The 25,772-nt window shown below is 40.2% G+C and overlaps 1 protein-coding gene across 1 annotated transcript; it reads left to right on the forward strand.

The window, feature by feature from the left end:
* The first annotated feature begins 785 nt into the window (after nucleotides 1-785).
* On the forward strand, nucleotides 786-21,716 carry PGM2 (phosphoglucomutase 2). The gene is made up of 14 exons (XM_050895902.1): nucleotides 786-857; nucleotides 5,639-5,806; nucleotides 6,702-6,808; nucleotides 7,200-7,284; nucleotides 8,598-8,681; nucleotides 10,119-10,312; nucleotides 11,477-11,666; nucleotides 12,372-12,469; nucleotides 14,995-15,175; nucleotides 15,287-15,380; nucleotides 16,851-16,980; nucleotides 19,563-19,752; nucleotides 20,402-20,535; nucleotides 21,319-21,716. Exons 1-14 carry the CDS (start codon nucleotides 786-788, stop codon nucleotides 21,419-21,421), a joined length of 1,830 nt encoding a protein of 609 aa, XP_050751859.1. The 3' UTR covers nucleotides 21,422-21,716.
* The last annotated feature ends 4,056 nt before the right edge of the window (nucleotides 21,717-25,772 follow it).

Raw genomic sequence — 25,772 nt, forward strand, 5'->3', positions numbered from 1 at the left:
GTTCTTCTGAGATCATCCCTCATTTATATCGACTTTAAAAAGAAATCTAAGTAGCCTTAGTCCAATGCCCATGAAAAGTTACACTTCTAAAAAGAGCGTTAGTTTTCTTCCGTCAGTCATGCTGAGAAGGAGCCAGCAGCTTGGTAAGCGCAAACAAGCTGTGCTATTTACCGCGTTTCTGCCGTTAATATTTGGAAACGCGCGGCCCCTCCGCCTCCGCGCAGTACGGGGCTCTCGGGGCGAGCGGCCGCGCTCAGCCGCCGCTCGGGGCTCCTCCCGTGCCGGGAGGCGCGGCACACCGCCGGTTGCTGGGTACTTGCATTTGCCCCGGGAGGGGGCCCGCCGGGACGCCCGGCACCACCGGGGCGCCGGCGGGCGCCGGCCAAGCCCCCGGGCCAGCGCCGGCGCTGCCCGCGGCCCCAGGCGGCACTACCGGAGTCGGGGGAGCCCCTCGCCGCGTCTGGGGGGGGGAACTTGGGAAAGGATAACATTCAGCCCCCCGGTGAAATACAGGGACGCGGCTTATCAGATAAAATCATTAAAACCTCCGCTCCTTCCGAGATCGCCCAGCCCCACAGGCTGGGGCCGGCTCCCCGGCCGCGGCCCCGGGGGGGCGGAGGTGGGGCGGCCCCGACCCAGCCCTGGCCCCGACCCCGGCCTGGGCCCAGGCCTAGGCAGGCGGGCGGGGCGGAGGTGGAGCGGCCCGGCCCGGCCCCGGCGGGCGGAGCGGAGCGGGCGCGCTCCGGAAGAGAGAGAAGGAGCGGGGCGGCGGCGGCGGCAGCGGCATGGCAGCGCGGAGCTCCGCCGGGGATGCCGCGCTCCGCCGCGCGGCCGAGCAGTGGTTGCTCTGGGATAAGGTGAGGGGCGGCGGTCAGCGGGAGCCCTCCGGGGCCCTCCCTTCTCCGCCGGGACTGCGGGTGCCGGGGCGGAAGGGGCCTCCCGGTCACGCAGGGACTTGGTGGGGGAGGCGATGAGGGCGCAGGCTAGTCAAGTGTCAAGAGGCGCGGGGCGAGCCTCGGCTTTTAAATTGTGTCAGCGCTTGATGCGGTAAGGGCTCTCGTGGGCTCCTTTCGCTCTGCTCTCAAAGCCCTCTGGCAGAGGGGGTGCTCTGCCTCCCCTCCCTCCGTCCCCCCCTCCCGCCCCGCCGCGGTGAGGGGGCGCGGCGGTGCTGGCGCAGGTCGGGCTGCGGTTCCAGCCGCCGCTGCCGCCCCCCTGCGCTGCCCTCTGCACCGCTGCTCTGTCACTGTCATAGCAGCCCCCTCTTTAATCTGGCAACCCATCTAGTTGGCCTCTAAGTATCGTCACTGTATCTGGCTTTCAGCTGTATTGAATTTCTTTTTTAAAAGGGCCTGTATTGTTCCTAACAGCTTCTGTTGTAGGGGCGGTCGATAGACTTGAATTATTAAAGGCAAGAATACATTGCTGTGTTGTCTGTCTCTCGGTGTTAAAAACCTCCAGGTACCTCCATATTTTTGTTTACTAAAATACTGTTTCCAAAAGACACGTGGGCTTGCTTCAAAACCACTGGGAAATGCAGAATCCGTCCTCTCTTTTTCTGGTAGAGTCGCCCAGTGTTTAGCGATCCTCATTGTTAGTAAAATAACTCCTGAATCTTCAATATTGTCTGGTTTCATGGTTTTTCTCCCTTTTTCTGCTATTGCTTAGGAACACTTTAGCGTGCGTTATTTCCCTTCCTGTTAAGGTGCTTAAACATCTTAAGACAATCTTTGTGTCTTCAGTTTTGGTCTTGACAGCACTATACGCAGAAGTAAAATCTGCTGTGTATTTCTGTATTCCACATGTCTAAAGAAATGTCTTGCCATAGTGGTGTTCTGGAAATGCTTATGTAGTTGCTTGCTGGTGCAGTTCCCACTGAGATGCAGGCCTGTATTTGGTATATGTGGTTTGCATTTTTTTTGTCCCTATACATGGAATTTGTTCATTTGGCTGTATTGGAACACACTGGCCATTGCCCCCCTTCAGTCACTTTAATGACTGCCCTGGGCTCAGCACTGTACCATGCTCTCTGGGTTTAGTGCAACCTACATATTTGTTTGGTAAGGGGTCTTCTGCTGATTTCAAGATTATCAATGAAAACATAGAATAATTCTTTTTTTAGTATTCTTTCCAGGTTCTGAAGGACATCATTAGAAGTACCTCAAGTTTGTTGTGATTCTTCATTAAAGATCGTTCAACTGGTTAACTGATCAGTTAGCTAGCTGTTTTTATTAATGATAATGCAGTGTCAACCAGCCCTTCTTTCAGAAATGCTAGTGTATCGCATCAAATGACAATAAGCTTTTGTGTCTTTTTATTTTTTTTCCCCCCAGTTTAATTGATTTTTGAGAAAAGTCTGGTTTTAAAGGGCCTCTTATTTCCATAACTTCCTTGACTAACGTTAGTTATGTTCCTGTCTTCTGTGTAATCATTTCATTTTCAACTGGTTATTCCAATTATTTTGTGAAACCCTCTGGAAATCTAATGCAGCATCCCTTATAGTATCTTTACTTTTGAAAGGTTAGCTCTTTGTTAACAGTTGCTTCTTTGAATCAGTAATAATTGACCAGTGTGCAATAATCATTGCTGATTGCTCAAAAATGATGAGGTATTTTCATTTCTCAGGGAGCTCTTACATGTTTGTATTGAGTAACAGAAGAATCCGATATAACCCTTGTCTGTTTACTCTGATATTAAAAAAAAAAAGAAAAGGTTTGACATGTAGAGATAGGTTAATATTTAATGATGATAAGCTGCACATTTCTTACAAAATAATAGTTTGCAAGAGCAAGCCCTTATGCTGAAGATGGTCCTCCTGACTTAACAGGAAGTTTCTACCTAGATGGCAATTACTGAGCTTGTTCCCAGGCTGTTTTCATCACTGTATTCATGACAGTAATATCATATTTCTCATTCTTTCTATTATCAATCATAAAATTATGGATAGAAGGTAGCTTCTGTTTTTGTTAAAAATAAAACCTGTAGTCAGTAGCTGTCCCTCTACTCTAAAACCTTGTGGGGACTCCTGCACTGATGAAACCTCTTTGGGGCCTTCCTGTGGTGTAGATTAAAGTAAATAACTCAAGTGTTACCAGGTGATATTTAAGCAAATTGCACTGCTGGATAGTCACTCTGTATTAAATCACCTGCCACTGTATTCACAGAAATCAGTATTCTCATACTCTACATCCAGTTTTATTTGAGAGTAGAAAAAGTGTAACCTGAGAGAACCAACAAGGAAGGAAAAAAGCAGCTCTTCAGATACAATTGGGTCCTTCTTTAGTAGAGATGCCATGAAGATTTCGGTTTAGCTTTTTCTTCTGCTTAAAAAAGTTTAGGTTTTTTCCTTAGCTGTATACAATGGCATCGTAACATTCCTAAAATTGACACAAAATGGGAACAGTCATCTGTACAGTAAAAAAAACCCAAAATGCAGATTCTTAGGAGAATATAGCCATAACCAATTATAACAGTAATTCTGGAAAAATCCTTCTGCTATATCAAACAGACTTGGGCCTGGCTTTTACCATTACTTGGGGAGGTGGGGCGGGCAGGGGGGAACAACCCAAACAACTAAATTCAGGCAATCAAGTTTTCTCTAGCAAATGGTGTGGACTGAAACTCCAAGACTCAGGCAGCCACCTGGATAAGTACGATCATTTAACCAGACCTGAAAAACTGGAGGATCCCTGTAGTTTCACAGTAGATACCAAACCTGGGAAATTCTTCTAACAACAATAACAAACAAAAATCTCCTTGGTTGTGAGAGCTACAGGATGTTCCTAGTGTCCTGCTGCCCTTCTGTATTGGCATTACAGCTTCTAGTCTGTCCAACATCTATACAAAAGTGTGCAGCATCTACCTAAAGAGATGCACGTTGCAATAGTAAGAGAACTCCTGTATGCAAAGCTCATGCAGGGGAAAAAAAAGGTGACTAGGCAGTGTACAAAGCCTGATGCAAAAAGTGTCATTGAGGCTTTACCTACGAGACATAGGCCTGATATTGCAGCAAAAAGTTCAGGTCAACTTTTAAACAGCCTAAACTCAGAATAGTTATGCTGACCTATATTATTCTATAATAACATAGAATTATATTTATTCTTATAGAATGTAATTATTCTATAATAATACAGAATTATGTTGAGCCTCCTACAAGGAAGTGTCAGTTACAACGTTCTTGGACTGGTAAATTGGTAATTCTTAAACTGGAAATCAGTAATTCTGGGGTACCTAATTGCTTATTGCACCCAGAAAACCTGATTTTTTTTTTTTCTTATTTAGCTTACTCTGCATTATATAATTTGCTCATTAGCACCAAAGGCCCTTCAGTTTTTTGAATATTTATTTAAACTATGGTGTTTGTCCTGCAGCAGCAGGTACAGAGGTCAACGATTAGGGCATCCAGACCCTGGTCTCAGTTTGGTGTGCAGAATGCTTACACCTTTGTATGCAAGCTCACTCACATGCCTACTACTGTGCGTGTTCTGCAGCATTTTCCGGAGCTGCAGAATTTTTTTTTTTTTTTTTTTTTTTTTTGCCTAGGATGATATGCCTTCCCTTGCTGTAAGCATACCTAGGGTCATCCAAGAAATTGTAAAGTCTGTGACTTTTATGAGGTCATTTGGTTGACTAGAAATCAAAGCTTGTGTCCATTTGGAAATTATAATCTTTGTACTCCAGTGTAAAGTGTGTGTAATCATGCGGTGAGTAACCTGCGGAGTATGCTGCTTCTCCACATAACCCTGTTGCCTGGGGTGTGTCATCTGTCGTGCTGGCTCATCAGTTTTCAAGAAATCAAATACTAAACTTCACAAATCCCATGTTATTAAGATTGAGATGTTGGGGCATACAGGACTTTACTAATTCCTAAGTTTGGAAACAGAGAGAGCTAATAACAATAAAGAGTCGATACAAGCAATATACCAAGAAAAGCGGCAAGACTTAAACTCCTCGCTGTTCGCAAACGGTCTGATGCAGCCTTTTCATTGCCACTTTGCATAGTCATTTTATTTAAGAATTTAGCTGTAGTTGCTAAGCTTTCATCCTGAGGGTTGTGCTTATTTTTACAAGCATTACCTGCAAATATATTGCAAATTGTTGTCTTCTGACCAGTCTGCTTAGTTTTGCTGCAGCCTCTGGTGTTAGCCAGTCTTGGGACAGGGTTATGGTTTGGTTTTTTTTTTTAAACTCTACTTATAGTGCTATGGAAGTAACAAATATTTCTTAATCATCAGCTTAACTTACTTTCTTATGTGTTTAGAGTAGTTCTTGTGATGACAAAAATTCTCTGAACTGTAAAGGTGCTTTTTTTGTTCGTTTTGTTTTTAAAACCAGAGAATTTTAAAATAGACGTCTTGGAAATCTTTTCACTTCCCAAAATGTGATATATATACTGCTGTCAAGGCAGCGTGTTCGCTTAAGGAGATAAATCTAAAATAAGTGATACTTGAGATTGTACTGACTTAAAATTAGGAAGATGTGGCAGGAATTCTGGTGTTCATGAAGTAGTGTGCGATGTTTTGATACTGAAATAACCCAGTACAGAGAGTGGGAAAGAAAGTCAGTTCTGTTAAGAAGCTTAAGTGTATTAAAAACAAACAAACAAAACCTTTTCTAGAATATTTGAATTTTGTATCTACAGAATCCAAAAACTTCTGCAATAGTGAAGCAACTGGTTGCTGAAGGAAATGCCGGAGACCTGCAGAAATACTTTGGCTCGCGGATGGAGTTTGGCACAGCAGGGCTCAGAGCTGCCATGGGAGCAGGGATTTCCCACATGAATGACTTGACTATTATACAGACAACCCAGGTACTGTGTTCAGCCCTTTATCTCACTTAACTGGTTGTATATATGAACGGAAGAGCCTCACTTATGACAAGCAAATGGGTATTCTATGGAAGTACAAGTTTTTTACTATTCCTCCAATCTTCAGAGGTAATTTAAATGATAATTATTAGCTGAGTGCTGATCTCTGAAAACAAGCAGAGAGAACTATTAAGCTTTTAAAATATTTTCCATATTTCATTTGCAATTGAATTTATACACAGCTACAGTTAAGCTGAAGTGGAGCAGTTAGTCCTGATGTAACAACTACAAAAAACCCCAGAGGTAGCCAGCATTTGGCTAAGCTTTGTGTATGTTGGACGTACATTTACATAAATGCAGTGAAGTTATATATATGCATATAGATCCTAAAGTAGATCTACTTGGGTAGAGCTTAAAAAACCCCAAAACCTTAAATTACTGCAGGCTGGAGTGGTGGTGTATCATGTCCTAAACAGGTGTCATTATCAAGGGTGAGATTCAGTTAAAAAAACTGAGAGATTTCAGTTAAAAAAACTGAAATATTGGCCAGTTGTTCTCTTCCTCATCTGAGACCTAACACAGCTAAATCATTTCTCAAAATCTGCAATTCAGACTAATCATGTCAACTGCGGACTAATCGTGTTAACTGTTTCTTTCTGGAGTTGGTTCTGTTTTTTGGAAAAGTACTTAAATGCTGTCCAGCTTCGCTATATTGATTTGAAGGTTTCTGATATTTCTTGGTGTTTATTGGTCCTAGACAAACTGAAACCCAATCCAGTTCAGTGATGTTATGTGCACTCGCCTTTCTAAGACGTCAACATCTTAGCAATCATCTTAATGCAATGATAAATTAAATATCAAGATGGGGTTAATGAGGTGGATTTGTTGTTGTCTTCAGGGATTTTGCAGATACCTTGAGAGGAATTTCAGTGACCTGAAAAAGAGAGGAGTTGTGATTGGTTTTGATGCTCGTGCCCATCTTTCTAGCGGAGGTAGTAGCAAAAGGTACTTTTTAGGTTTTAAGTATTTTGTAGATGTCTTGTGTGATCCATTATGGTTTTATATCTGCTTCAACAGTATTTTCTCTTTCTGCAGAATGAATTAAGGTTTTATAGTATATAATACTATATAAGTATATAATAATATAAGGATTTATAGTATTTTTATATTCTATTAATGCCAGAGCAGTTCTTAGAGTTGTGCTTTGTCTGTTGGGAATAGTGAGGGAACACATTTAAATTTGGTCTGTATAATAATTTGGAGTTTATTTATGTGGGGGTTTGTTTGTTTGTTTGTTTGTTTTAAATTGGAGGGGCAGGGGGGAAACGGTGAATTCTAGGAACCTAATTGGTGAGAAAATGAATATATTTCCTAGGCATCTTTTCTTCCTGTTTAGGTTTGCAAGACTTGCTGCTAATACCTTCATCAGTCAAGGAGTTCCAGTTTATCTGTTCTCTGATATAACACCAACTCCTTTTGTGGTAGGTTTCTCTATTATATCTTTTTATATACATGCAAATTCTGTCAGATATCTTGCATTACTTACATTAAGGAAAACTAGAAAAACCACTTCTAACTTTTTAAGCTCTACCTGCAGTTAGTATTATGCTTATTTAGCTATATTTAGTTTACAACATCCACAGCACGAGAAGGAAGAAGCTTAGTGGACTATCAGTGACAGTGGGATGTGTTTCTATTCATTCGTGCTTTCAGGCAGATTTCTTGTAGAAGACATCTCATCATTTCTAGATTGCTGTGGAGTCTGAAGTCTGAAACATACACATGCATTTAGCGCTGTGATTTTTGGTTGGTTGGTTTGGTTGGGTTTTTTTACTTTTTTTTTCTTTTTTTTTTTTCTTTTTGTTTGGGGGGGCGGGTATTGAATCCAAAGTAGCCTTTTTAAATAGCAGGTTGTTGGAGTGCAGCAATGTTATGCCAGGAGCGTTGTTGAATGTGTCCTCATTTTCACCATCAGATCACTAGGTGTCAGGCCTCTAGAGCAATAAACACCCCCCCCAACCTTTGCACTAAAAGCAACAGTTTCTCCCAATACCAGTTGCTCCAGTGAGTGCTGCAAACAGAACATAGCGGGATGAAGACTTTGTATGTAGCATTCTTGTACTGATACAAATTTTGGTAGATTTAGGGTCAAATTCTTCGTAGTGCAGCTTAAAGCAGTGTTGCAAGAACTGCAGTTGATTGCATGCGCTGTTAAATAAAGAGCCAGGAGTAAACTTGAACTGGACCTGTGGTCACAAATAATGCTTTATTTTTAATTCACTCCATCTGTTTTGGACTAATTTATAAGAGCTCTCTCCAAAACGATTCTCTTCTGAACCACGACGGAGTGATTGCTTCACGGGCTGCTCTCAAAAGATAGTATGGATGAGACTGCTCTAGTTGTAATTATCTACCCTATGCAGACTTCTGTCATTAACCCAACACACTTGTCACCCTTAAAGACCTCAGGCATCTCAAGTCATTCTACAGGAGGCAACACATGCATTTGGTTTCCTTCTATAAAAACACTACTCTAGAGATTCACAAAGCCTCTGAAACAACACTGAGAATATATAAATGGGAAAACGCACAGGGAAAAGCAAGGGCTAAAGTTATGCCACGTGGGGTCTAGTGGAGCAAGTACTACTTAGCTTCTGCTTTAGAGAGTCAGTCTGTAGGAATTACATCCTGGCTTTCTTTTCTTTCAGGAGTATAGAAGTATTGCATATGCATGAGAATAAATAATATATAATATTTTGCACATTCCACTTCAGATAACTTTCTCTTGTTACAGCCATACACAGTAACTCACCTGAAGCTTTGTGCTGGAATTATGGTTACGGCTTCCCATAATCCAAAACAAGATAATGGTTACAAGGTATTCTTATATGATCTATTTTCTGGCTTTTTTCAGACATTTTTTTGCAGGTAGAGACACTAATACTGTTGTGTATAGTTCCTATCATGGTATAGACCAAATTAATTGATAGTTTGATCTTGTCTAGATGTATGTATTTAAAGCTAGTAGCATGTTATACTAAAAACATAATTAAAATCTTAGCTCTAAAAAGCAGGAAGATAAGTAATACCATTGCATACTTTGGAACACTTTAAAATATTAACTGACCTCTTTTCAAAAGCATTAATCATTTCTCCAGTTCACGATTTAAAAAGATCTCTTTAGTTTTACAAATCCAGAGAATTAAAAATATGTGAAACCTAATGAGTTGCTTGTACAAAATGTTTTCAATAAATTCCATTAATTTCTTGTAGTATATTTTTCTTTTGCTAAGTGACAGTTATCAGTGTGACTTTCTTCTGTGACAGAAATCTGCTTTCCACTGAAAAAAACATGGCTGAGCTGCCTGTCTGCCAGTCATCCCATAGCTGGACTAGTCATATACAGACTGTTTCCAAAATACAGAAATGGAAGTTGGGAGATCTTTTTTGTCTTCTTAATATAAAAACAAGGCATTAGCAGGGATGATTTCTTGCTGTCTCTCCCTCCCGAACTTCATGTCTGTTTAAAATTGCTTTTTTTAATATTTCATGTATTGATCTTGATAGCTTGTTTGGATGTTTTATCAATTACTTTTTAAATCAACTTCATTTTTTCTTAATGTTTTGTTATTTGGGCTACATATGTACATGGCCCAGATGCTGTTAGGTATCTTTCCTTAAACTTACAGTCTGTAAACCATCAGTAGAAGGAAGTGTGTAAACAACTGTCAAAAAGTAAAACATCGTAAGTAAACCTCTTCCTGGATGTGTAAATAATCAACAAAAAGGAGAAGACTACAAGTAATGAACATCTTGAAACTTAGTTGAATTTGTGCTTGCTGTTGTGGCAACACTGCTGCTGTAGGCAGCTGCAAAGTTTTTGTGCCTTTCTCCTTAATTTTTTTTGTGGTAAATGTGTTTCACTTTTGCACACTTTTTTCCTCTTCAGAATTCTATATATAATGATTATACCTAAAAATCTGGAAGAAAGTATATGAAATAGCATGGGCAAGTTACCAATCCCAAGGCTGGCAGACAGGCTAATACTTGAATCTTCTCAATAAATGAGCTGGGTCTTGTTTTGTGTTTCATTGTACATTTTGATATCTTCTGATAAAATTAAATAGCTTTTTTTATAGAACAAATACGGGATGTGAGAGAAAACACTGAGAATATGAACAGGGGAATACTCCGGGTATACTTAAGCCTAATTTACTGTAATACTCTACCGAATGTAGTGCACCTTAGCCAACAAAGAATAACAAAGCTATCCTACAATATTAATGACCAAATACTCACCCTATTTATTATTTAGGTTTACTGGGAAAATGGTGCTCAGATCATTTCCCCTCATGACAAAGGAATTTCTCAGGCTATTGAGGAGAACCAAGAGCCGTGGCCTCAGGCTTGGGATGACAAACTGATTGACAGCAGCCTGCTACTTCATGATCCGTATGCCACGGTCAATAAGGAGTATTTCAAAGACATACAGAAACAGTGCTTTCACAGGTAACTGATGTTAACTCCATTAAGAATATGGGATTTTCCATCTAGTACGTCAGCAGGACAGTTTAAATTGATGGAAGTCAGGGCGGCCATGATCCTGCCATGATCCAGTTCTGTCTGTGCCTTCTTGTCATCTTTTGTGGTAGCACTGGCAGGTGTGTGGTGACGTAGTAAGCCAGTTCATAAAGCTGGTCTGGCGGAAGTCTAACCCAGCAAAGTGAGCAATTAGTTTCTGATTATATCATCTCCCTGTATTTGCATGACCACACATCAGCCAAATGCCACAGCAAGACTGGGGCTATCTTGTGCAGCTGGGGCTGAGCTGACACTGGCAGTCCAACAGCCTTAAAATGGGCTTCTAAGAGAGAAGGTGAACCAGGCTGTTGAGCCAGTTCTGGAAGAAGGAGGCCTTGCTCTATCATTCTAGCCTTGCGTGGGCTCCTGGTGGCCTCGGGCACCTTGCACGAGCCTATTCCTGTCACTTGCTCAGTAAAAACTTTTCTCAACAAAATCAAGGGGATGTTTCTCTTTGTATTAACAAGTAGGATGGGTTTATGGATTAGATGAGCAGCAACCTGTTAGATCTGCTGATTTACATAAAAATTTTAACCACCAGTAACCATGTTCTTACTCTTGCTAAAAACAAAGTCAGAATTACTAGAAAGTTGGGGCTACGTGAGAAATGATGCTGCTTTTTCAGAATAGGAGTTAAATGTCTCCTTAGGAGTTTGCAGGCCTTTAGGTATGTTCTACACTTTCAGTAATGTACTTCATAAAAGTGAGTGTGCTCAAATGAGGCATGCTGCTGTCGGTTCACTGTGTTCACAGTGTTTGGAGCTGGTTTAAATGCCAGAGTTGGGGATGAAGAGTCTTATTAGTCAGTTGTATTTGTTTTCCACTCTCCTCCATTGGGGCGCATAGAGTGTACTATCTTTCTTATGCCAGTGATTTGCACATACCAGGTCATTAGATATCAAGAGTGACTCATATTGCTGAAAACTGAGGCTAAGCCAATTTTCAAGCCATTACCTTTAAAATCTGACCTCCTTTAATTTATAATTTTAACAGTGATATAGAATACTGACTCATATCTGTTTCTGAACATAGTCAATTTTGTGCAGAATATTCTTCCATATCCAAGTTTACTGATAATCTGTTTTATTTCAGGAATATAAATAAGGAAACAAACCTGAAATTTGTTCATACTTCTGTGCATGGCGTAGGTCATAAATTTGTGCAGTTGGCCTTCAAGGCATTTGACCTTAGCCCTCCTTTTGCCGTTCCGGAGCAGAAGGATCCTGATCCAGAGTTTCCCACAGTGAAGTATCCAAATCCAGAAGAAGGCAAAGGTGTTCTGGTAAATAGATTTTTTTTTTTTTTTTTTTTTTTTTTAAATAGTTGCAATGTCTTTCAAACAGTGTTTCCTTTCTGCCAGTAGTCATGGCTATAAATATTGGTTGAAGGTCTATTTTGTTTCTGTTTTCATAGCCTTACACTTAGTGAAGAGTTAGCTGGTATCCTTTCATTGAAATTTATAACTCTTTTTGAACCAGTCAGGTAATAATTAGCTATAACTTTAAACTACTTTGTTCTGCGCTCTAACGGAATGGGCAGCATCTGCACATAGAACAAAGTGATACAGTTCCTTTTAAAAAAAAAAAAAAAATCTTCACAGTTGGTTTTGGAAAGTTTCTACAATTTACATCTGAAATACAAGGACTAAATTTTTCTGATACCACACTGGGAGGAGGCAGGGAAGTCCTGACAGGTGGTTAGAATTTCTGCTGCAAGGATTTCTGCTACACTTTGTTATTGAAGGATCCTGTTGAATCTAAGTCGCGTTTGACTCAGGCTGCAGAAGTGGAATGATGTGGGTGAAGTTAAGTATCCTGACTGTGCTCTACTGTTGCCAGGCTTGAAGTTCATTTTTTGTAGAGACACATCATGATTTTGGGTGTTTGAGATTAAATAAATTGGGAAAATCATCTAAAACCTATAAAGAAAGTGAAAATATTATTTGGGAGTATTAACACTCATCTGGTCTTGCTTACTACTTTTCCAGACATTGTCTTTTGCTTTGGCTGAAAAAGATGGGGCAAAAATCATTTTAGCAAATGATCCTGATGCTGATCGACTTGCAGTGGCAGAGAAACAAGAGAGGTACGGTAATGAAGAAATGCAAACCATTTACATTTTTTACTTAAAGGCTAGGCTCATTTGGGGGATTCTTGCTACCTGTGTTGCAGAGGAAGATAGAATAGTCACAGTAGTCGTCTTTGGACTGAAAGTACATAGAAATTTGAGAAGACTGTATGAAGCAGACCACAGTGGGGGCAGTAAATGAAATAATGATTAATATTAGACACTGTACAGAAGCCTGAATAAATACTTGACACTTGCTGTACTCGGGGCATGCACAGAAGCATATGAATTGTTGCGATTGTGCTATACCTTTTTAAAAGTAGATTTTCAGTTAGAAATTTTTCACAGAAGACTGATAAACGTTCTTTCATACTATGTTTATTAAATAATAACTTGAATATTCAGGAGAACCTTTATAGTTCCCTGATAATCTCAGGAATAGGGAACATCCCGGTTCTTTAATATGAGTTCCTTTTTTCTCAAATATTGTTAGACCAGACGTTTTACTAATCGTTAGATGATTTGGGCCTTTCTTGCTCAGTTCCCCACTTCTATGCATAATGTTATGTAGCTGCATTTCACCTTAAGCTTTGTCAGTGTTTGGTACTTCTCATGGTAGTCATTTGTACTCTCTCCTTTAAGGACCAGCTATACATGCATTATTTATCTATGTATATCCTGTCAAAAAACAGGATCACAAAAGGTAAACTTGCTCAAACAGGGGTTTCTCATAAGTTTTTCATAGGTATGGAATGTGTAACCTATAGTTCTGACCCAATATTGCCATCCCCTTATTTCATGCCCCCTGATATCCTGTACTTCTACAATTATTTGCATTTCTGTATTGTGGTTATATTTGAGGTATGAAAATAAGCTGAAGTACTGTACTTGGTATCGTATCTACAAATAGTGGTGTTTCTCTTTTATCTACCTTGATAAAGCAGAAACCAATCTGAGCAGTTAGAAACCATAATTCTTTAATAGAAGTAAACTTCAAGGTTTTCAGCTCAGAGAGGAGCAGAACAAAAATCTGTTGCTGGGCCAGGAACAGAAATAGTGTAAATTAATTCCTTGTGCATGAGAGCCAGAAGAGGGATATAAAATTATGGCAACAGTCCTTGGTACCCAAGGGATGAGATGGCCACCTGCTAGATGTCCTCAGTGATTGTGGATGACGCAGATACTTGAACCTGTAACAGTTATGCAAATTCCAAAAACCCAGTAAAAGGAGACAGTGCAAATATCCATTTTGCTCACCAGATAATCTCTTTTGGTCTTCTAGCAGCTGCATAGGTGGCAATGGTTTTTTTGAGGTTTTGGGGCTTTTTTTAACTCATTAGTCTCACAGCATGAACTAAGGAGGCTTCTCTGCCTTTAGAAGAAGAATGGGCTAATTGGCACTCTCTGCTCTATCTTGGGCAGTGTTAGCTGGAATATCCTTATTTTAATGTTGTTGGCCTGTGCCAGCCTCAGCTGGCAATTCAACATTGAGGAAAAAGCATAAAAAGGATCAGTTTGTGCTAGTTATGATGGGTTAAAACAAGAATGCAAAATCACTCATGTTTTTTGTCTAAAAACTTAGAGCTATCAGAGACTTGAAGATGGGGTGGTAGCTTATTGTACTTATCGCCATTGAGAGCACGGTGCTCTCATTCTGCTACCTCTTTGCTAATTGTTTAGGCAGTCTTAGTTGTCTCCTAACTTTCAGTCCTGCGTCCTCCTCTCAGACTTCTGCTGTAGCTGTTCATACACTAATCGAATATTAATATAGGCTTCTACAGTATCTGTACTTCTTCTTTGACAGAAACTCCTGCTAGAGCACACTCTCTCAGCGCTCTTACACTAAGTTGTCGCTGTGCATTGCTTTGTGCCTGTTGGCATCAATAAATGCAGGAGACTGAGTCTGCTTCTCTTTCACAACAGGTACTGTTTCTGTAGGTCTTGACTTTTGTCACTTTGGCAGTGTCTTTGTCCCCTTTTGTGACTGGGAATTTTTGGGCAACTTTGACATCTGTCTTTCCCTTTTTCCTTCAATTTTTCTTGTTCTAGCAACACATCAATGTTAATCTTTTTTTACCTGTTTGAGATTTTTTCCAATCTTCCTCAATGACCAATTGGTGTATTTGTGATTAAATAAAAGGTATTTGTCACTGAGTCAACTAAAAGTACTGATCACTTGAGAATTGTATTTTTGTGTCTCTGTGCTTGTCTTAATAATTTATTTTATAATTTGTCTGTTCAATATTTTTGTTTTACTTAAAATATGCTGGAAATATCACTGTTTCATCTTTGAATAAACTCAAAAGCTGGTACATATGATGGAGGAGGAAGGTAACCACTTCAGAATTCTTTGGGGGAGGAATTTTTTTGTTTGTTCTTAATGAACATATGATATCTTGTTACTGTTACTTGGAACTCAGATGCAGTCGTTTTATTTGCTAGTATTCATGTATGGAAGAACCAGTAGATTATTTTTTTTCCAGTATTATCCTTTGAATTCATATACATTCTATTATTCCCCCCCCCCCCCCCCCCCAATTCAGTGGTGAATGGAAAGTGTTTTCTGGAAATGAGCTGGGAGCTCTTTTAGGCTGGTGGATCTTCACTTGCTGGAAAAATCACAATAGGGATACTTGTGCCATTAAAGATGTCTACATGTTATCCAGTACTGTTTCTTCCAAAATCCTGAGAGCAATTGCACTAAAGGAAGGTTTTCACTTCGAGGTAAGCTGTTACATGTTATTCCATGTTCTTTTATTTGCTTGCCTAGACAGTGTCATATCTTTGTAAAACATTGCTTTTATTTTAATGCATTTTTTCTCCTCACTGCTGTAGGAAACACTGACAGGTTTCAAGTGGATGGGCAACCGTGCCAAACAGCTCATGGACCAGGGAAAAGCTGTTCTTTTTGCATTTGAGGAGGCTATAGGTAAGAAACAGAATATTACATTCTAGTATCCTGTAAAATAGTGAAAGCATGACTGTTGTAAAAAATGGCAATGTAAAGGTGCCCTCAACACAATGGGTGTATTTCCAGTGAGTAATCGATACCATCCATTTGGATGATTGATATTACTAGTTTTAATCCTTTGTATCTCTGCTTAGCACAGAGTATGATGATGTAAGCTAGGTGTATATATCTTCAGTAGCATGGCTATGTAGACTTGGACTGCAAATTCTGCACAAGCTATTTAAAAAAAACAAACACTGTTTTCAGACTTCAAGTTGAGTATGTTTAGAAACAGTTTTAAGCTAAGTTTAAATGTGAATAAAATAAAGTAAAAACTCCCTCAAATTATACTTGTAAACTGGAAAGCCATGAATAAAAGCTATGAATTTGTGAGAAGGAAACTTTAAAGCTATAATGCTATTTCTTGAGTATGTCAGTACCTGAAAACCAGAGAAAATGTGACTAATTTAATGGATAATTATCAGTGTTACCTTATGCTACCATGTAAGGGTAATCACACTTGAGACAAAGTGCTGTACTTGCATGGTTCCTGCAGTGTGGCATTTCTCTTTCATGAGAGGTCCGGAAGTACTCAGGAGCATCTGGCACTGATGCGATACAAATCTGTCTCTATCTTGAAATTCCATTAAATACCGTGCTTATCAAAACTAACACAGATTAGAAGATAAAATTTTTCCACTTTTGGTTTAACTCTATGTCGCGGTTTAACCCCAGTCAGCAGCCAAGCGCCGGGCAGCCGCTCCCTCACTCCCCCCGACCCCGCTCCCAGTGGGATGGGGAGGAGAATCGGGAAAGAAGGTAGAACTCGTGGGTTGAGATAAGAACAGTTTAATAACTAAAGTAAAATATGATACTAACAACAATAATAATATAATAATAGTAATGAAAGGGAATATAACCGAAAAAAAAAAGGGCGGGGGGGAGGAAAAAAACGCCCAGTGATGCACAATGCAGTTGCTCACCACCCGCTGACCAATGCCCGAGCCGCGATCCGTCCCTCCAGGCCAACTCCCCCAGTTTATATACTGGGCATGACGTTCCATGGTATGGAATACCCCTTTGGCTAGTTCAGGTCAGCTGCCCCGGCTGTGCTCCCTCCCAGCTTCTTGCACACCTGCTTGCTGGCAGAGCATGGGAAACTGAAAACTCCTTGGTTTAGGATTAAGCACTACTTAGCAACAACTAAAACATCAGTGTGTTATCAACATTATTCTCACACTAAATCCAAAACCCAGCACTATACGAGCTGCTAAGAAGAAAATTAACTCTGTCCCAGCCGAAACCAGGACACTCTAAAATACCTATACTGTGGTAATGTGCATTTCTCCTTTAAAAGATGTTAGTTTGATTAACTTCCCCCCTCCCCCCTCCATTTTATCTTATTTCCTTATAAAAATATATCAAATATATGTAATTTTCTTTGTTTAGGGTATATGTGCTGTCCTGCTGTTTTGGACAAAGATGGTGTCAGCGCTGCTGTTATAACTGCAGAGATGGCTAGCTTTTTGGCAACCAGGAATTTGTCTTTGTCTCAGCAGCTGAAAGCTGTCTATGATGAGTGAGTTCCATTATAATTGTTTAATTTTCAGATTTTTTCCATTCCACATACCGGGGTTAAAAGGGACTCAATAGCAGCCTATAGTATATGAAGAAATAAAAATTGGATTATTGTACTATTAACACAATTCTGTGTTAATAGTAATCTTGTAGAAAGCGCTCCTGCCTCATGGGCAAGAATATATTTATGACTTTGTTTTGTGTTGTTTTAAGGTATTTTAAAAACAATAATGTTACCTTACAAATTCCCTATTAGTTAATGAGATTTCTGAGGTATTTTTGTTTGCTTGTCTGAAAGGTTTCTCCCTTTTGGGAAGTTCTGCTCTTCGGTCCTTTTACAGAAGATTGGCCTGGTTTTTGGCCAGCAGTATTGCTGTTTTGTAGAGATCGTAGTGCCTCTTGCTGCTTAAATGTGCCAGACGCACAAAAGCATTGATGGTAGAATGGGTCTAAGTAGCTCTGGCATATTTATGCTACCCATAGAAGCCAGCTTGCTTCTGTCCCACTTGCAGGGCTACTTGTGATTAAATTAATTCTAGATGGCTCTAAAGTTAGACTTTTTATTATATTATTCTGCCTTTTTTTGATGGCTAGTGTATGTTGGTTGTTCTTCCGGCTCGTGAATACTGAGATTTGAGCTGATTATGCAGAAGTGCTGTGACTGTTTGGCCATAACTATTGGCTATATACAGCTGGGTATCCCTCTGAGAACTTTTAATATGAGGCACTACTTTTCTTCTGTTCTTGTTTAATGTGTTCAAAGCCCTACAGAAATCAACAGCAAAGATGGCTATTGGATTTTGTGGGGCAGGGAGTGTTTTTTGGAGGGGGTTTTGGGTTGTTTGTTTTAAAGGAGGGAGCAGCACAGGCTGGCAGATACTCTCAACCTCTTCATGTCTCGTAGACACTAACAAAGGAGTGGTGGAACCTGCAAAGAGACTCATGGAAAACTCCAGCCTTGGTGCTTCTTGTTTTCCAGTCCTCAGATCTCTCATTTGCATGCAGCACTAGCCATGCTTGTTTCATCCACTGTTTAAGAGGAAATCAAGTGGCAAAGACTCGCTAACACATTACATAAATAAATTGTGGCATTTATCAGCTATTGTACATGGCAGAAGTAAACAGTAATATAAATGCATGGAAGAGGAATTCATGCCTAGAGCTGCAAATATAGCATCTGACGTGAGAACTCCCTTAATTACTAGCTGGAAGTATATATTCAAAGAATTACCCTTCTCTGGCTCGCACTTTTTTTTTTTTTTTTTTTGATACTCATTCAGTAAATACCTGCTTCAGGTTGCCCTCGGAAACAGAATATTTAACAGAGTGGAACTTAGCTGTGTCACAGTGCCACTGTGTACATAGCCACTGAAGAGCACTCTAGAAGTCAGAGCTTATTTAGCATAAAAGCAGTCCGTAGATGCACCTCAAAGTAAGATGTTGCTGCACATAGTCACTGTTTGTGGAAAAGCTACAGATACAGGGAAGGATACAAATCTGCCTTATTAAATTGATACTTGATAACTAGAACTGGAGGGGGGGGGTTCTTGTTTTGGGGGATCGTTTTGTGGGTGTGTGTTTTGTTTGCTTGTGGCTACTATAAGAGTTGCAGTTTTCTACTCCTTACTACTTTGTCAGGTTTGTCTTGTGAGTTGCTGTTGAAGCAGAAGAAACTCTGCTCTGTATTTTGGAGATATAGAAGGGGGATCTGTTCTCAAAGAAGTAAATGCAAATCAGGAAAAGGACAAAGTCCTAGCAGGCTCATCACTTCTTTCAAATATAGAATAGGTTTTGTAAATACCCTTGCTGGATTCTGAAGACTGATTTAACAACTATTGACCTTCAAGATGTCTGTTTTGGTATAAACATGACCCTATTTAAGGAACCTTTCAGGTTTCTAGCATGAACATCCTAGTACTAACAACAGATTCTGCCCTTCAGATTTTCCCTGGCATCAAGGATACTCATTAAGTGTTGATCTTTAAGAGCTCACTTAAACAATCACTCCAGGCTTCTATGCTTTTCAGCAACATGCTGTTTTGAAAAGTCAGTGTTAGCAGGTCATTTGTCTTTGCAGATTCTGCATCATATTACCTGGCAGCAGACAGATAAGGTAAAGAGACAATGTTCAGAACAGTTTGGTTTAGTAGAAACACTTTAGTGGGAGAGCAGCTTCTGAGGTGTGATTGGAAAAAAACAGTCTGGAATTTGTTTTACTCGGAAAAGGTCAGCTGGAAACCAGTCAAGGAAGCTATTTAGATGTAGTCTGTTCTCTTCCTACGGTGGTTAGATCTCTTAAAGGCAATAATGACATAATTTTTTTTTCTTCTGGTTTAGCAGTGAACTTTCTGATTTTTAATCATTAAAAGGAAAAGGTGTCTGCACAGAAGTTTCTTTAAAGTATGTAAAATAGGACAATTAAGCTGTTGAGGCCTTTTTAAAATTGTAAGGAGGTGAACTGATGCTACAGTTGGGTGACCATAAGTATAGATTCTTGCTTTATAGAAGGTTGTATAATGTGTATGATGTACAGATCTAAGAAGAACATTGCTTCTTCAATTCATTAATATTGTGTCTTCACAGATATGGCTTCCATATTACCAAAGCTTCATATTTCATCTGCCATGATCCTAAAGTTATTCAACAGCTTTTTGACAACCTTAGAAATTTTGATGGAAAAAACACATACCCAAAATCTTGCGGTAGATTTAAAGTGTCTGGAATAAGGGATCTAACTACTGGGTATGACAGCAGCCAACCAGACCAAAAGGCTGTAAGTATATTTTTAAAATTATATATAAATCATATAAGTATGCGTGTACACACATATAAAAAATTCTATGGAGAAACACTCTGAACATTGTGTTACATCCTGAGTCTTAAAGTAAGTTAGATTGGGGATGATTGTTTTGCCTTGGTGGGAGGAAGTAAAAGTTGGGGGAGGGGGGAAGGATTAGGGGTTTTTGTCTGGTTTTGTGGTTTTTTTTCTCTCCAAGATGACAGTCTGTAAAGGGAGGTAGGAGGATCTTGCTGTCTTGCTACAGCAATCTTGCATTATTTTCTTGTAAGTTAAACTGTCTACTGAGATGTGGCTTTGGGTTCTTCAGTTTTCCACAATCCATTTTTGTTTTTCTCCTGGGAAATGCCATCGCAGAGCAATTTCTATTTGCAGTAAAAATGTTGACTAGACTTGAAATGAGCTACCTAGCAGTAATGTACTGCTACCAGATTCCAGGTTGAGCGTAAGGCTGTCATTTGCTTGTTGTGGTCTCAAGACCACAATGATGAAGAAAACAGAGCAAAGCTTCATTTTAGCTGATCCTTTAGTTATATTCTGTGACATTAAGTCATGGGTTTTGTCTTGAATTCATTATATATAGTCACTTTCCAAGCTTCTAAAAAATTATTCTTACTATTTCTAGATACTTCCCACTAGTAAAAGTAGCCAAATGATAACATTCACTTTTGCTAATGGAGGAGTGGCCACAATGAGAACCAGTGGGACAGAACCAAAGATCAAATACTATTCTGAACTTTGTGCACCTCCTGGAAACAGGTATTGTCACTTACAGCAGTAAATGCTGTGTAATAGGGGCTGTGTGGCTTTTTGGTATTGTTTTGGTGGGGAAGTGGCTCTCCATGATCAAGTAATATTACTACAGTCATTATTTTAGCAAATGTATTTGCATAAAGCTTCAGTTCTGCAAAATTTGTTGACTCATTCTTGTTGTCACTGAAATTCCTTTGAACTTGGTTTCACATTCAGTAAAAACAATATCAAGAAAAACATTCTGCCTTAAATGAAAGTAGATATATTCACTCTCTTTTTACATATATAGTTGCTTTAAACTTATATAACTATATATAAAGTGTTCTAATATATTTTAAACCTTTTATGTTTAGTAATTATATCCTTGACTGATAGCCTTGGAAATCATATAGTCTTAAAGACAAGCAATTACTAACTTATGTAATGAAAATAATGCTTCCTCACAGATGAAAATTCATCTGAAAATACTATTACAAGTATAAAAGTTACATTTCTAATCACATACACTTAGTAACAGAAGATCTTCTGAACTCAAACTGGCTGTTCTGTTTTAGATTATATTGTGAGTTTATGTTTCTCCATAGTCTTAAGTGCCTTCATGCACATGAGTTGGAAGTGAACATCAGTGCATTACCAGAAGAAATCAGATGTATATACTTTTAGCATTAATAGAAAATGTTTGTCTAAAACAATGCAACAGACTTAAAAATTCCTCAGACTGAAAATGTGCTTTTTTAGCTTATCCACTGTGACACTGTTTTCTGTATTTGTGTGGATTTTCTTTCTCAGTGACGTTGAGCAGCTGAAGAAGGAACTAGATGAATTGGTCAACGCTCTTGAAAAACACTTCTTTCAACCAGAAAAAAATAATCTTCAACGAAAGACTGAGTAAAATAGCAAAATTACTGCCTTAATTGTTTTTTGCAGCATTAGAAGTGCATTATTAAGGAGGTAAGGGTTTTTAGGACCAAACATCTGAGAACTCAGACTAAAAAGACTTCTGCTTTTATTAAGTTATTCTGGGTGCTCTTGGATCTAGTATCTTATTGTGGAAGGAAAGTACCTTTACCCTTAAAGGACCAAAAAACCCTAATCAGTTGAACTAAAAGCTTTATGAACTAAAAGTTGACTGCAAATGTATTACAATCAAAACTTGTTTTAATTAAATATTATAAGTAATATCCTGATTTCTGAAATGCAGCCTATTTTGTGGGGACTTTTATTTCTTTCGTGTGTGTGTAATCTGATAATACTATGCAACTTTAACTAGGTTTAGATTTGCAAAGCAAGTTCTTCTGTTAACAAGAAGTACTGAAAGCCTGTGCTGAGACTCTGACAAACTTGGGGCAAATGTTTCAGAAATAGCGATCCTTCTTGGGGATTTTGGCCCAAATAAACAAGAAGTTCACAGTCAATTTGCTGAAGAGCTATTTGCTGTGGGACTATACATCATATTCCAGGTTAGAAATACTAACTGTACTAAACTGCCTTTTAATACCATGAACATATTAAGATAATATATCTACATACAGCACCTTTCTGTTGCCTCATTGAACTAAGCATAATTAGTTCAATGCATGCCCCAATCTCAGAGCCTGTCATACTGAATGCTACCATGACTTGGTGCATAACTCTGCATGTCTAATTTAGAGCAGAAGTTTCCATTTTATTGCATGCTATTGTCTGCACTTGCAGAGCCCGAGAGGGTTATTTGGAGGTTACCAGTTGACTTCAATACAAGGGTTTTCTCCATTTTCAGTACTTGTTTTGGATATCAGTGTAGCTCTAACAGCCCCAGTACTTCTTGGGTAAAGAAACCTCTTTGCCAGAATTACTTCTGGTGTCCCATGGAGAATGACTAGTTGCCAGACCAAGCATAGATCAAGTTTAGCAAATTATTTATAAAAGAACAAACTTGCCATTCACCCCCAGTAAATACTAGCTTACCTTGTTAGCTAAGATGGTAAGCAAAGAACACTGGATGCCTGCTTTTACCTTACAGACTTTAGAGTTATCATTGGAGGACACAAGGAAAGGAGTAGTCCCTGCATTCTGTGGCTGTCACGTCAGTTTTTTCTTGGCTGTGCAGAGTCAAAGGCAGTATCTGAATCGTTCATATTGAGGTCCATCTGTGTGGCATAGAAAATTAACTTTAAAATAAAGTAATAAGAAGGGTACTGAGGAAACAGAGTATGCTGTTAATCAAATCCTAGTCCTTTAGAGCAGAAAGCTAAAAAGATAGGTTATTAGTTTGTGCAGAAAGTGCTTGTTCACACCCTCCACTTCTTTGTTTCAATTTCTCTTATACTAAACCAAAGATGAGACAGGTTTTTATTGATACATGTTTATTTGGTGCCTTGAATAATGCAGTCCCTACTCCTAAATAGGACCCTAGGGGCTACTGAATGTAGTAATAACTGTAAAGGGAATCTCAATATTGACTTCAATGCAATCAGCTTGTCACATTGCATGAAATTTCTGCATATATCAACTCTCACTGTCCTTTCCTTCTGAAAATAAAAGCTATGGACAAATTAAAGGCTTAAAATAAATATATAGTATTTTAGACTTTTTGCATGCATGTTAAGTGTGCTAAAACAGTGCATTTGGCATGTTGTAAATCTGAACTGATTCTCAAAAGGAAAGTAGAACTTCTTAAGACACTGAGACAGATTGATCACCAGTCCCTTTCCACCTGGCTTTGTGGCAGAAAAGTCTATTAATCATTTTTTTCTGATTTAAATAAACTTTTTGTTCATGAAATCTGGAGGTAACATTACCAGCTGTGGTGGTCCAAAAAGGACTGTGGTGGGTTGACCCTGGCTGGATGCCAGGTGCCCACCAAAGCCACTCTTATCATTCCCCCTCCTCAACTGGACAGGGGAGAGAAAATAAAACAAAAGGCTTGTGGGTCAAGATAAGGACAGGGAGATCACTCACCAATTACCGTCACGGGCAAAACAGACTCGACTTGGGGAAAAAATTAGTTTAATTTATTACTAGTCAAATCAGAGCAGGATAATGAGAAATAAAACCAAATCTTAAAACACCTTCCCCCTACCCCTCCCTTCTTCCCAGGCTTAACTTTACTCCTGATTCTCTCTACCTCCTCCCCCCCGAGCGGCGCAGGGGGATGGGGAATGGGGGTTTGGGTCAGTTCATCCCACGTTGTTTCTGCTGCTCCTTCCTCCTTGGGGGGAGAACTCCTCACACTCTTCCCCTGCTCCAGCGTGGGGTCCCTCCCACGGGAGACAGTCCTTCACGAACTTCTCCAATGTGAGTCCTTCCCACGGGCTGCAGTTCTTCACGAACTGCTCCAGCATGGGTCCCATCCACGGGGTGCAGTCCTTCAGGAACAGACTGCTCCAGCGTGGGTCCCCCACGGGGTCACAAGTCCTGCCAGCAAACCTGCTCCAGCGTGGGCTCCTCTCTCCACAGGTCCTGCCAGGAGCCTGCTCCAGCGTGGGCTTCCCACAGGGTCACAGCATCCTCTGGGCATCCACCTGCTCCAGCGTGGGGTCCTCCACGGGCTGCAGGTGGATATCTGCTCCACTGTGGACCTCCATGGGCTGCAGGGGAACAGCCTGCCTCACCATGGTCTTCACCACGGGCTGCAGGGGAATCTCTGCTCTGGCGCCTGGAGCACCTCCTCCCCCTCCTTCTTCCCTGACCTTGGTGTCTGCAGAGTTGTCCCTCTCACATCTTCTCACTCCTCTCTCTCTGGCTGCAGCTGCTACTCCCCTGTAACTTCTTTTCCCTTTCTTAAATATGCTATCCCAGAGGCGCTACCACTGTTGCTGATGGGCTCGGCCTTGGCCAGCAGCAGGTCCATCCTAGAACCCGCTGGCGTTAACTTTATCGGACATAGGGGAAGCTTCTAGCAGCTTCTCACAGAAGCCACCCCTGTAGCCGCCCCGCTACCACAACCTTGCCACGCAAACCCAATACACCTGTCTTTTAAAATTTTGGGGTTTATCATCTTATTTTTGTCCCTGGGAGTATTTTGAGAGTTCCAAGTCCAACTCATGCCTTATCATCTAGAACTGAGCTGGGGAGGGATTTCAGGACCATCCATAAGAGGGGGACATGAAAACAAGGATCTATTATTAAGGAATTAAAATGACAACTTTAGATTTTGACATAGTCCAAATCTGAAGTACTTCTCAATAGTAGATGTTCCCTTGTTCCATTTCCTCTGCTTCCTCAGTACCTGTGATGCTGGGTCCCCAGCTGCCTGAGACTTGGAATAGTAGGTGTGTGGTACAAGTTTGTGAGACCAGAGTATGAAATGGTGCTGACACATCACAGAAAAAACCATGCACCCGGGTCTCTGAGGCTTCTGTGATGAGTTTCAGTGTGGCAAGAGCTGAGAAGAGAAATTAAGCAGGAACCTTACCCACTGCTCCCTAACCCTGCTATTGTGAAGGTTCCTCTTTTCTTCTTTCCCTGCCCCTCAGAACACGAGGTCCCACTTTCCTTCATTTACAAAGAGGCAGCAGGGAGATGTGAAAAGAAGAAGGTAAGGGGGAAGATTAAATTGAGATAGCATGTGGAGATTGTGTACTCCTGTACTCAAGTAGGAGAGCAAAGCTGAAAGGAAATAGCTCCCATGTGCTGTTGCTCTATCTTTTACACATTGATTAAAAGAAAAGAGCAGGAGGATGAGAAGCAGAATGGAAGATTGGGGCACCTGATTCTCCTAACTTGACCTTAATTTGTTCTCTCTGCCATCCCCGGTAAGAACCTTTCTATGTGGAACATCCTCCCTCAAAGGAAGGCTTGGTGTGCAGGATAACGGCTAATGTAGGGTGTTATGTTCAGCTGCACCATCAGTTCTGGCAGAATAAGTAGAAGGATGAAGCTTGCGGGGGAAATGAAATCTGGTTTGGTAACTGTAAATGGTGACTTACATACATTCACAACCATAGCTATATACTTTTTATAAATGAAAAACTTTAAAGCTTTATTATCCTCCCAGAAGTCAAGTTCTCTATCCTTGTTATTTTCAATACAACTTGAAGATTGCACCAGTTATGCAGCTGGGTACGGGGAAAGAACGTCTTGGAAAGCTCAAGAAATTTCTCAGCATCATGATGGGAGGGATGCATGTGCCATTCATATTCAGCTGTGACTTGTTTCACCCTGCATGCAGATGCAATTGGTTCTTTAAGGAGTAGCACTTTTTATCTGGCGGCATTGGGCTTTCTGGCTTCTGGGTAGTCATCTACTGCAACCCGGTACCA

The sequence above is a fragment of the Gymnogyps californianus genome, chromosome 4 (genome assembly GCF_018139145.2).
Source record: "Gymnogyps californianus isolate 813 chromosome 4, ASM1813914v2, whole genome shotgun sequence".
Classification (NCBI taxonomy): domain Eukaryota; kingdom Metazoa; phylum Chordata; class Aves; order Accipitriformes; family Cathartidae; genus Gymnogyps; species Gymnogyps californianus.

What these genes read in the sequence shown, in the direction of transcription:
- PGM2 (XM_050895902.1), top strand. Translation starts at nt 786, where the DNA reads ATGGCAGCGCGGAGCTCCGCCGGGGATGCCGCGCTCCGCCGCGCGGCC. An exon ending in CAGAAACAGTGCTTTCACAG is followed by an intron (nt 10,313 to 11,476) that starts GTAACTGATGTT and finishes GTTTTATTTCAG; the next exon opens with GAATATAAATAAGGAAACAA. An exon ending in AAGAAGGCAAAGGTGTTCTG is followed by an intron (nt 11,667 to 12,371) that starts GTAAATAGATTT and finishes CTACTTTTCCAG; the next exon opens with ACATTGTCTTTTGCTTTGGC.